This window comes from Eptatretus burgeri, chromosome 3 (genome assembly GCF_056783735.1).
Source record: "Eptatretus burgeri isolate ZD-2024b chromosome 3, Ebu_testis_v1, whole genome shotgun sequence".
Classification (NCBI taxonomy): domain Eukaryota; kingdom Metazoa; phylum Chordata; class Myxini; order Myxiniformes; family Myxinidae; genus Eptatretus; species Eptatretus burgeri.
The window spans coordinates 50,740,552-50,753,173 of NC_140963.1; the positions used below are offsets into that span (position 1 = coordinate 50,740,552).

At 51.0% G+C, this 12,622-nt stretch overlaps 1 protein-coding gene across 3 annotated transcripts in view; it reads right to left on the reverse strand.

The window, feature by feature from the left end:
- LOC147029849 (plasma membrane ascorbate-dependent reductase CYBRD1-like) overlaps positions 1-12,622 on the reverse strand; it is a 77,549-nt gene that overhangs the window by 14,301 nt on the left and 50,626 nt on the right. The window contains exon 4 of one of the 3 annotated variants that reach the window (XM_085873255.1): positions 9,480-9,708. The exons of the other annotated variants lie outside the window; for them this stretch is intronic. Coding sequence (XP_085729381.1) covers positions 9,495-9,708 — 214 coding nt within the window. The 3' untranslated portion in view covers positions 9,480-9,494. Of the gene's footprint in view, positions 1-9,479; positions 9,709-12,622 lie in introns of those variants that run through there. 3 annotated transcript variants of the gene reach the window in all.

The following is a 12,622-nucleotide window of genomic DNA, read 5'->3' on the forward strand; positions in this document are numbered from 1 at the left end:
TATATATATATCGCCCACCGGACGGACAATTCAGTCGTGACCCTCTCGGACTAACGCCGGGAACTAGTCATGGGTGGGCCTTTCGGCCTCACCACGATCGTGCCAATCGGCCCCCCGCGTGGGATAGGGTAGTTCGCCAAATTAGACCTACCTAAGTACCCACACGGAGGGTAGACCGGGCGATCGCACCTCGCCGCAGGTCGACTTCGGACACGGGCCACTTTAAGCGACCCGTTCCGTACTATCGGGATAACCGAGCGGTGTTATCGTCAACCTCGACGGTTCCGATTAGTTATTGGGCGTATTTAGCCCACGACCAACCCTTTACGTGAAGTAAGATGGAGATTCAATTAAAGAAAAGACGAAGCGAAACGGGAAAAACAGTTCAACATAATTCACGTTTATTCCGCGGCAAACGGAAAGCACACATATACAATTACAACAATTATGCACCAAAAGCAAATGTAAAAGAAACACAACAATTATGCACCAAAAGCAAATGCAACAAAAGAAACACAATGCAGATCTACTCCCAACTACGCAAGCACACGGCAACACTTACACAGTTTTACTTTAGAGACGGCGCCGACAACACATATACTCCAAAGCAAAAGAAAAAGGGGCCACCCTCAACTACAAGGGGGCAGACGGGCCTGGGGCCGAGACCGCGTCGAGCCTACCCGTCTGGTGATGAGCCGCAAAATGGCGGCGGCGCCCCGACTCCGCGCTCCTCCGCGGGCCTCGCTGGCACTGCTTGGAATGGGGTGGGAACGGGGCCCCCCTTTTCGCACTATCTCAGCGCGGGGGGGGGAACAGGGAGGGGTTGTTGATGCTCTGGGGAAAGAGGATAGCTGGCTTGCTTGGGTCCCGCGACGAGCGACTCCACTGCGCCCTCGACCGCGTTCCCGGCTTCTCCTCTCTGCAGCTCCCCGACAGACCGCCTCTCCTCCAGACCCGTCTTGACTGCTGCTGCCACACTTCGCCGCCGCCACCACGACTCGCCCGAGCCCGAAGCAGAAACTCTTCTCCAACTCGAGCCCGAAACAGAAACTCTTCTCTCCCTTTGCCGCTGCCGCTGCCACACCTCTCCAACTCGCCCGAGCCCGAAACAGAAACACCTCCACTCACTCTATTCGCCCCGCGCTCAGCGCTTTATAGTCAGCAGGAGAAACCATATGCAGATTTTTGGATCAGGATCGGCTTGGGGGCGGAGCCACGCTCGCCCATTGGACGGAGGAAAAGTGGGCGTGAATCATTCCTGATCCTCGAATTTGCATATATCGATTCTACTCCGACGCGCCTGGAGGCGGGGCCAAATCGCCCCGCGCTCGCTGATAGGACGGAACAGAAGTGGGCGTGAATCATTCCTGATCCGACTTCCCCGGAAAGGCCGCTTTTTGCACCCGCTGCTCGGCGCGTGCCCTGTACGAGTCCAGGATTGGTGCCCACAAGCGGTGCGGGAATGGCGGCAGAAGGAGGAGAGGTGAAGGTGGTGGAGGGTTTATTGTGGTGGTCCCTGGCCACGGTGAATGGCGGTGATGCGATGGTTGCCAGAGTGAGTTGTGACGGTAAAGGTCGTGGCTGTTGGCGTTGTTGTTGTTGTTGTTGTTGTGAAGCGGCATTGCGGTTGGTGGTTGTTGTGTGATGGCGGTTGAGACGTGTTTGGCTCAAAATAAAGATAGAACAGAAAAACGGCTATCTTAAAGGGTCGCAGCCCGAATGAATGACATTTATTCCCACTAAACAACGGGTTTGGGGCTAACTACACATATACTTACAGAGATATCTCACCTACGGGACCTGAATGGTGGTTTGCGAATTTCCTCAACCACAACACTACCCCCTCCCCTTTTTACAGACTCGTCCCGAGTCGTCAAATTTTCGTGTGCCATCATGTGTAGTTCTCCCCTAGTACGTTTTACCTACGGATCCCTGAGTGCGACATTCATGGTATTCGTGTCCCCAAAATAAATAACCTGAGGGCTGAGCAACTAACTAAACAAACCCACTCACACGGACGACTTAAATAAAATTGCCGGCGCTAAGACAGACATGCCTGGGGCGCACTCATATTTACAATACATCTTACCTTTAACTTAAAAATTTTACACTAAACCATGGCCCAGGATCAATGGACTCTGCAAAAAGAAAGCAGTTAGCAGGGAGCCAGGCTGCTCGCATGCAGTCTCTGGCTCAAACAATGCAGGTGACAGGGAACGTGGCCGGCTGCTCACACGCAGTCCAAGGCCTTCCCTTTTGAAAATGAACCCAGTGAACCACAACGGTGCATGGGCTGCACAAACGCAGTCTCCGTGCCAGCTCAAGTGGCACACGCAATGAGCACAACGGATGGATGGACGCAAGCACGGTGCACGGGCCGCCACTGCAGGCCCGTGTTGTAGCTGCCAACAGGGCAGTTCTCGCAGCTTGCAAACTGTTGCCTTGATCCTGGCGCACATGGAAATTAACAGGGGGGGGGGGCAAAGCAAAAATTGAACGGGGCTGGTGAACAGGGGCAGTGGGCATGGCATGGCAAAGGCAGCAGGCAAACACAGCCTGCAGAACCAGGCCGCTGCAGGCAAGCACAGCCGGCACACGAACTGGCCGGCACAGGCCTTGAAGCACAGCAGCTGCAGACGATCCAGCCGGCACAGGCCTTGCAGCAAAGCAACAGCTGCCGATGAAGTGGGCCGGCACAGGCCTTGCAGCAACGCAGCCAGCAGATGAAGCTGGCCAGTCTTTGCCGTTCAGTGGAGGTTGGTGGAGGGAGTGCGGTGGTGCTGGCCACTCGGAAGGCGGGCTCGGACCTACCCTACGGTCTCCCTCCCAACCTATCGCCTTTGCCTGTCACCGTCCATACCCACCCCCTTAATTTGTCAAACCCAATTTAGCCCCAACTTATTATTATTATTTTTTTTTTTTTACTTCCCCACTATAAATCGTCCCCTAACCCCCTTTATCGTCCTTGTTCGGCTAACCTATCCTGTCACCAAGCCTACTCCCAACCCCTACGTTCCCTTCCCGGAGGGGAATGAGGGAGGGCTAGCGTCCTGTGTCGAGGCCCAACGAAGCCTCAGAATGGCCTCCCCAGAGTTCAGCGATCTATAACACAAAGTGGGTCCAGCGGCCCACAACGAGAGCGAGGGGATGGATGGTGCGGAGGGGTACACTTCCTAATCTACCCTCACCATTTTACTGTTAAACTACCCCGGGGCTTTCAACAAGCACCTCTCGCTTAAACTATTGGTTCTAACAACCCAGATTCCCGTCGCCTGTGTTGGTGTCCTCTCAAATTTCGGGCCTCGCCCCCCAATTTTCTTTCCGTGCCCTCACACGGTCTCATGGCTGGGACGCGTGGCTCCCCTTGGCAGGCACTACCCTCTGCCAAATCTCCCGCTATGGCACTCCCGGGCACTACACTGCCTCCGAGCCTACCAGCTCCCTAAACACCAGGGAGTGCCCCCATGGCACCTCCCCTGAAACGCACACGTGGCAGGCTGGCTTCCCGGGCCCCTTTCCGAGGGTCACCCGTGCCCACAACACTGCCCACGCGGCTAATGGCGCCCCGGGCCCCGCACCAAGCGGACGCACCCGTGCCCACTACGCTATCCCGGCCCCCCATGGGCCCTTGGCCTACTACGGCCGACTAGCCTGGTACCCGGGGTACCCACTCAGCGATACTCACCTTTCGCAGCCACGCTCCCAGCCCGTCAACAGGGCTCCTGCACCCCTCCAAACGGGTTTCGAGCCTACTTTCCCACCAACAGCAAAACGACTTCCATTTTGTCAATTTCACTAACCCCCTAACTCACTCTACATTGACCCCGGGGTCCCTTGGGCGGGAGTCACTCCTCCCCCCAATCACTCATCGCACCATGCATTCCCCATTCGCTCCACTCACACAGACCCGCTGGCCTCACACACTCACCAAGCACATGCTTCCACTTCACTCACCAACTCTTCAACACACTCACCGCTGAACTCTGCCATCCTTCTAACTACCTCCCCTAACTAACTAGTGCTCCCACGTCGTCCCTTAAACTATAGCACGTTCCATTTAACCTACGTAGCTAAGCTACGTCCCCTCTACACATCCAAAGTCTGTCTCTGTCCTCAAAATATCCGCCCCCCCCCCCAAAAAACTATTTCCATCTCCCATCCTAAATCTCAACTAACACCCTCTACCTAATCCATTCCATGGGCCCCATGAGGACTTACCCCTGCCCCATGGAGCCAGTCTAACTAAGCTAACCCTTCCCCCTAGCTCGTGTCATCCTGTGCCCAGGTAAGGGGGTTATCCACCCCTTGCCCGGGAATCTTGTTCACCCGAAAGCGAGGCTTGCTTTTTTTTTTTTCACATGCGCAGCACCAGCGAGGAAACTCACAGCTCGCGCACTTTGCACCTTCCCGTGAGGTCATGCAGCTGCACGTGTACCTCGTCGCTCCTTGGACGGTACCATCCGGCAGGGATACCCCTCCTGCCGGATTCCAACCCCACGTACAGCCATGACGTCACCATGCGCATAAAAAAAACACAAGCCCCACGTCTCGAGGGGTTCCCCACGCGAACACATGTGCCCTGCCCGTTGGAGCTGAACACACCCGCTCGCGTGGAGAACCCGTCCGGTCCAAATCCGTAATCCTGCCTAAACTTTGTCCGTCCGCGGGATCGGCAAATCCACCGCGTGCGTTTCCGGACCGGGACTTCACTCTCGCAAGCGAGCACGTGGAGGCCTCGTGCGTTGCACAGCACGGACCTCGCGCTCGCTGTTGGGTGAACCCGGCACGGTTCCCGAAACAGCTACAGCCGCTACCCGGCTTTCTTTCCTCTGTCGCCGTCGTCGTCGCCATTCAACCCACGCACACCTGCGTGTCACGACGCTCATACACCACTCCATTACATTCACCCCGGGAGACGCGGCTGCATGCTCCCGCATGCCAACCGACATCTCCCTTACACACAGCGACCTTGCACACGCTGTCTCTCTCACACTCGGCCGCTCACTCACTCGTGCCATTTCCCTCACATAAACCATACCACTCACACACGCGGGGGCACTCGCCCGCGGTATCTCATCCACACACGGCGTGCTGGGGAGCACGCCCTTCGGCACACTTGCCACCACACCACTCACACACGGGGTCGCTTCCACACACGCGGACGCACTCACACCCTGCACCACACACACCGGGACAACCACACTGGGGATTTGTGTCCCCACAAGGGTCTCCGGGGCCTCTATACCCCCCAAGCTCGGTGTGCACCTGTCCCCAGCACCCGTCCCCTCAACCTCGCAAAGCACGACCGAACCCACCTGGTCGTGACTCGCTTCAAGGGGGCATACTCCCTCCTCTCGTTCCTGGAAGAGGCTATCCCGCTGCTCGCACTGGGTCTCTACCCAGTCCGCCAGCTCACCCCCATTATCCTCCACCACCTCCGTGTGTGTGTTCGTCTTTAGTTTCTTCCACCTCGTTCTCATCGTGTAGTCTTTCCTCTATCGTTCCCATCTCCCGTGTCTCTGTACATTTATTAGTTTCTGTTGTCCCCTCGTGTCTATTAGTCTCTGCTTCTTTCTGGCGTCTTTCCCTTATCTTTATGTAGGTCAACCTTGCTTTCTCCTTAAGTCGCTCCCGTCCTTCCCTCTGTTTCACTCCTTGCTCTTTCACGATCTCCGCGTACCTCCTCCTTGCTTTCCGTCTTAATTGTTCTTTTCTCTCCCTCCCAATTACTTTCACCTTGTCTCTTGTCTCCCGTGTCTCTATACATTTTCTCTCCTTGTTCCTTATTTCTGTCTCTTCCTGGTTCCTTTTTCCTTCCCATCTGAGTCGTTCTTTCTCTCTGAGCCCCATTAGCTGTTCGTTCTCCCTCCGGAGCTCCTCAATCTCCGTTGACTCCAATCTCGCTCTCCGTTTTAGTTGTTCAATTTCACACTCATATAGTTGTTGTTTTCTCTCCCACTGTTCCTCCTGCTCTTTGTTTTCCAATCTCATTGTTTCTTTCAATTGGCTCATTTCCTTCCTGTGTTTCATTCGCTGTTCTCTCACTACTCTTCCTCGTTTCCTCTCCTGTCCTTCCTTCTCCAGTTTCATGGTTTTCTTCATTTCGTTAATCTCCTTTTTGTGTTTCATTTGCTGCTGTCTCATTACTCTTCCTTGTTTCCTCTCCTGTCTTTCCTTATCCAGTTTCATGGTTTGCTTCATTTGGTTAATCTCCTTTTTGTGTTTCATTTGCTGCTGTCTCATTACTCTTCCTCGTTTCCTCTCCTGTCTTTCCTTATCCAGTTTCATGGTTTTCTTCATTTGGTTCATCTCCATTTTGTGTTTCATTCGCTGTTCTTTGTCTATCTCCTCGTACTCCAGCCTCAGCTTTTCTTTCAATTGGTCAACCTCAGATTCATGTTCCTTTTGTTTTCTATTCCATTGTTCCTCTCGTTCTTCCCTCTCCAATCTCCTTGTGTCCTTCAATCTCCTGATTTCTCCTTCCTGCTTCATTCCTTGCTCCTTCAACTTCTCCTCGTATTCCAACCTATTTTTTCCTTTTGTCGTTCAGTTTCAAATTCATACTCTTTCAGTTTTTTATTCCACTGTCTCTCTTGTTCCTCGTTCTGCAATCTCATCGTTTCCTTCAATTGACGGATTTCTTTCTCCTGTCTCATTCCTTGTTCTTTGTATTTCCTATTCCACTGTCTTCCTTGTTCCTCATTCTGCAATCTCGTTATTTCTTTCAGTTGGCTGACTTCCTTCTCCTGTCTTATTTGTTCTTCCTTCATTACTCTTTCTTGCATCTCATTCTGCAATCTCGTGGTTTCCTTCAGTTGGCTGATTTCCTTCTCCTGTCTCATTCCTTGTTCTTTCAGTACTCTTTCTTGTTCCTCATTCTGCAATCTCGTTATTTTTTTCAGTTGGCTGTCTTCCTTCTCCTGTCTGATTCGTTCTTCCATCATTACTCTTTCTTGCATCTCATTCTTTAATCTGGCCTTCGCTTCCAGCTGTTCGATCTGTACAGTGTGGTTTCTTAACGTTTCATTTTCCGTTGTCGTTCTTTCTTCTCTCACCATCCTCAACTCGTTTTGTAATTGCCTCTCTTTGTTTTGGTGTTTCTGTAACTCAGAAACTTTCTTTTCCAATTCCTTTCTCATCTCCGCACACTCCGACTTTGCTTTGGCTTCTAATTGTTCAATCTGCTCAGTGTGGTTCCTTAACGTTTCATTCTCTGTTGTCGTTCTTTCTTCTCTCACCATCCTCAACTCTTTTTGTAATTCCCTCTCTTTGTTTTGGTGTTTCTGTAACTCAGAAGCTTTCCTTTCCAATTCCTTTCTCAATTTGCGTGCTTCTTCACTCATTTCATCTCTTCTTTCCACCGCTTCCCTCCTCAATTCGTCCCTTTTTTTACTGTATTCATTTAGTTTTTTCTGCCATTCCTTTCCCATTCTTATCTCCCCTTCCAGGATTTCTCTTTTAAACTGGCTTGCCCTTACCTCTCGCTTCAGTAGTTCCAATTCCCCATCTTGTTCGCGTTTTTTCTTTTCGAGCTTTGTTTTTCTTTCTCCTTCCTCCCTCAATTCTCCCTGCAGTTCTTCAAACTGTTCTGACTTTTCCAGCAATTCCTCCGCCCTTTCCTCGAGCTGTCTCTCTCCTCTTTTTATCTTCCATTCTAGGCTTTCTCTTTCCTGATTGCCTGTTCTTATTTCTTCCTTCAATTGTTCCAACTCCCCATCGTGTTCACATTTTTTCTCTTCCAACTGTATTTCCCTCACTCTCCCCTCTAGTTCTTTGAACCGCCTTGCTTCCTCCAATAATTTTTCCATTAATTGTTTTACTTCCAAGTCGTGCTCCTTTTGTTTCTTTTCAAGCTCGGTTTTCCATTCTTCCTCCCATTGTTTCCTTTCCTGGGAGATACCAATCTGCTGTTCCTCTATTCTTTTGTTCAGTTTGCTCTTCGCATATTCCAACTGACGGGTATAAAACACTACCAAATTCTTTTTCCCACATAATTTGTCGACTCTATTTGCCAAGTCATGTTTTTGCCACCGAATTCGTTCCAGTAAATCGTCCAATCGCTGTGTCCCCCCGTACACATAATTTTTCTGAAGCGCGTCTGCGTGCCGTTGTGACTCGTCCACTCCACTTTGCACCTCCTCGATATATTCTTCATAACGCTTCACCTTTTCCAAGACATCCCCCAATTGTGCCTGAAGCCTGCCAATGCTCGCATAGTCATCCCGCCACGCCTGCCATGGCACATGCCGTGACCACGTGCCTTGAACCGGTGACTGGGGACTCACGCCTCGTGCTGTGCCATTAATATCAGCCCACTCCGTGTTGTACTGAGGTACGATCGCGCTGCAATTGTGCGACTCCGTTTGCCGGCAAAGTTCGTGCTCAAGCCGCTCCCACTGACCACAGTTAGTGGTGGGGTTATAATTATAAAAAGAACCGACCTGGGCCATGGATCCTACATGACGACACCTACCTAATACCCCCGGATCCCGCTCCCCTTGAGACGCCATCTTATTTCTCGTAAAGGGTTAATTTGAATCGCTCGTAATTTGGAGGGAATCGGGGGTCGCTCCTCTCACCCCTGGACCGATTCCCCGTGAATTTAGCTGGAGACAGGAGAGCCCGTTTTCCCGCTCTCTGACACCAGTGCCGCGAGGAGGGGGGATGAGTTTGTATCCCACTCCTGACACCAGTGTTGCGAATTCGCGCTCGCCGGCGTGCGAGCGGCCACGTAACTCGAATCGCGGCACGTCGTCCACCGGACGGACAATTCCGTCGTGACCCTCTCGGACTAACGCCGGGAACTAGTCACGGGTGGGCCTTTCGGCCTCACCACGATCGTGCCAATCGGCCCCCCGCGTGGGATAGGGTTGTTCGCCAAATTCGACCTACCTAAGTATCCACACGGAGGGTAGACCGGGCGATCGCACCTCGCCGCAGGTCGACTTCGGACACGGGCCACTTTAAGCGACCCGTTCCATACTATCGGGATAACCGAGCGGTGTTATCGTCAACCTCGACGGTTCCGATTAGTTATTGGGCGTATTTAGCCCACGACCAACCCTTTACGTGAAGTAAGATGGAGATTCAATTAAAGAAAAGACGAAGCGAAATGGGAAAAACAGTTCAACATAATTCACATTTATTCCGCGGCAAACGGAAAGCACACATATACAATCACAACAATTATGCACCAAAAGCAAATGCAACAAAAGAAACACAATGCAGATCTCCCGACTACGCGAGCACACGGCAACACTTACAGTTTTACTTTACAGACGGCGCAGACAACACATATACTCCAAAGCAAAAGAAAAAGGGGCCACCCTCAACTACAAGGGGGCAGACGGGCCTGGGGCCGAGACCGCGTCGAGCCTACCCGTCTGGTGATGAGCCGCAAAATGGCGGCGGCGCCCCGACTCCGCGCTCCTCCGCGGGCCTCGCTGGCACTGCTTGGAATGGGGTGGGAACGGGGCCCCCCTTTTCGCACTATCTCAGCGCGGGGGGGGGGAACAGGGAGGGGTTGTTGATGCTCTGGGGAAAGAGGATAGCTGGCTTACTTGGGTCCTGCGACGAGCGACTCCACTGCGCCCTCGACCGCGTTCCCGGCTTCTCCTCTCTGCAGCTCCCCGACAGACCGCCTCTCCTCCAGACCCGTCTTGACTGCTGCTGCCACACTTCGCCGCCGCCGCCACGACTCGCCCGAGCCTTAAACAGAAAAACCTCCACTCCAACTCGAGCCCGAAACAGAAACTCTTCTCCAACTCGAGCCCGAAGCAGAAACTCTTCTCCAACTCGAGCCCGAAACAGAAACTCTTCTCTCACTCGAGCCCGAAACAGAAACTCTTCTCTCCCTTTGCCGCTGCCGCTGCCACACCTCTCCAACTCGCCCGAGCCCGAAACAGAAACACCTCCACTCACTCTATTCGCCCCGCGCTCGGCGCTTTATAGACAGCAGGAGAAACCATATGCAGATTTTTGGATCAGGATCGGCTAGGGGGCGGAGCCACGCTCGCCCATTGGATGGAGGAAAAGTGGGCGTGAATCATTCCTGATCCTCGAATTTGCATATATCGATTCTACTCCGACGCGCCTGGAGGCGGGGCCAAATCGCCCCGCGCTCGCTGATAGGACGGAACAGAAGTGGGCGTGAATCATTCCTGATCCGACTTCCCCGGAAAGGCTGCTTTTTGCACCCGCTGCTCGGCGCGCGCCCTGTACGAGTCCAGGATCGGTGCCCACAAGCGGTGCGGGAATGGCGGCAGAAAGAGGAGAGGTGAAGGTGGTGGAGGGTTTATTGTGGTGGTCCCTGGCCACGGTGACGCTTGGAATGGCGGTGATGCGATGGTTGCGAGAGCGAGTTGTGACGGTAAAGGTCGTGGCTGTTGTTGTTGTTGTTGTTGTGAAGCGGCGTTGCGGTTGGTGGTTGTTGTGTGATGGCGGTTGAGACGTGGTTGGCTCAAAATAAAGATAGAACAGAAAAACGGCTATCTTAAAGGGTCGCAGCCCGAATGAATGACATTTATTCCCTCTAAACAACGGGTTTGGGGCTAACTACACATATACTTACAGAGATATCTCACCTACGGGACCTGAATGGTGGTTTGCGAATTTCCTCAACCACAACAATATATATATATATATATATATATATATATATATATATATATATATATATATATATATATATATATATATATATATATATATATATAATTATCGTTAACTCAATGGTATGTTCTTGTTAATCAATCCTATTCCTTAAGATAGGTACTTCAGCAAGTTACTTGAAAACATTTGTGAAAACCCCATTTGATTAAATATAAATACTGCTAGTACATAAATAAAGAACAATATTACATGGAAATAAATAGGAAAATACCAAATGGTCCTCCACCTCTAGACAGGCAGATAAAAGAACGATTGAAAATTAAGACAGGAGAAGGGGGAGAGAGAGAGAGGGAATGAGGAAGTGAGGGATGGGGGGAGAGAGGGAGGGCAGGGTGATGGAGCGGGATGTAGGTGTGGTGGGGATGGAAGGAGGGGTTGATAGGAAGAAGGTGGAAGATAGGATGTGAGCAATGGTGGAGAAGAAGGGAGGGGTGATAGAGTAGGGAGGATGAGAGCAGGGGAGAGTGAGAGAGTGAGAGAGTGAGAGAGTGAGAGAGTGAGAGAGTGAGAGAGTGAGAGAGTGAGAGAGTGAGAGAGTGAGAGAGTGAGAGAGTGAGAGAGTGAGAGAGTGAGAGAGTGAGAGAGTGAGAGAGTGAGAGAGTGAGAGAGTGAGAGAGTGAGAGAGTGAGAGAGTGAGAGAGTGAGATTCAGGTAAGATGGATGGGTGTGGGGATGGTTAAAGAGGGTACATAATATCACGTGCAGGGAAGATAACATGGAACGACAGTGTACTGTCATCTTCATTCCCTGGAGGAAAGAGTGGGGGTGTATGACTCAGCGAAGTGATTCCATGAGAAGACAACAGGTACAATGGAATAGATTAGAAATTTAGACCTTGGCTACCTTTTTGTGCTCAAAAATGCTGTCTGTGCTCATGACTATGGCGATGCTATAGGCCCGGTCACACCTTGACGTTTTAGCCAGCGATGGCAACGTATTAAAATGTATGTAAAACGCTGGCTGACGTTGAACTTTTGATGTTATTTTTTTAAGATTCGGACGTATTCATAACATATTAGTAATGGACACAGAACGTTTCGTTGTGTTATAGATAACTTATACCAACGAATGCTGACCTGTTGTCGGTCTACACAACCGATGCCCAACGATAGTCTAACTTCGGCATAGCGCGTTGCACGCATCGCCGACGATGTCGTGACGTAGCCTATTAAAAGGCTGACGCACAACGATTCGAATCATAACTGCCGTAGAAATAGTAGTGTCAACATCGCGGTCACACCTTGGCGATCTTGCCAGCGTATGCGGACCTAAGAAAAATGTGTCTAAAACGTTGGGGAACGTCAAATACGGTAAGAGTAAGTTTGGTATACGTGAGTACAACGCTAAAGTACGCTATCATACGCCGTAGTAAGTAGAGTACGTCAAGAAATTTTAAACATGTTCAAAATTTTATGACGTACTCGGCGTATGACACACATTCCGCATGCGATGGGGATAAGTTTTACACACGATATGTGGACGCTTACACACGTCCACAAACGCTACTTATAAGCTACTCATAAGTCGAAACACGTCGCGGTAATGTCTTTTTTACGCGAAACTTATTTCTAACTTGTGTTTGACGTGCTTTTAACCAATTCTTTACGTAGTCCCAACACACATCGACGTATGTAGACGTATTCCAATGACGTCTTCCGGTCGACAAAAAAAAAATAAATGAACGTGTTTCTAGGTTACAACTGCCATATAAAGACGTGTTCCCAGCAGTTTTGGGAATTGGTATATAAAAATGCTGCTCATAAAAGGGAACCCAACAGTGTTTTCGAGTTCCTTTTTGAGTCGATGTCCATGTCAGCAGTATCAGTATCAGTATCAGTTTCAGTATTAGTATTAGTATTAGTATTAGTTTGTTCATGTTGGCAGTAGTAGGTGAGTGTGAGGGGGAGGGTGTGGGTTATGATGGATCCTCCTTGCGTCCGCGTGTCCACGG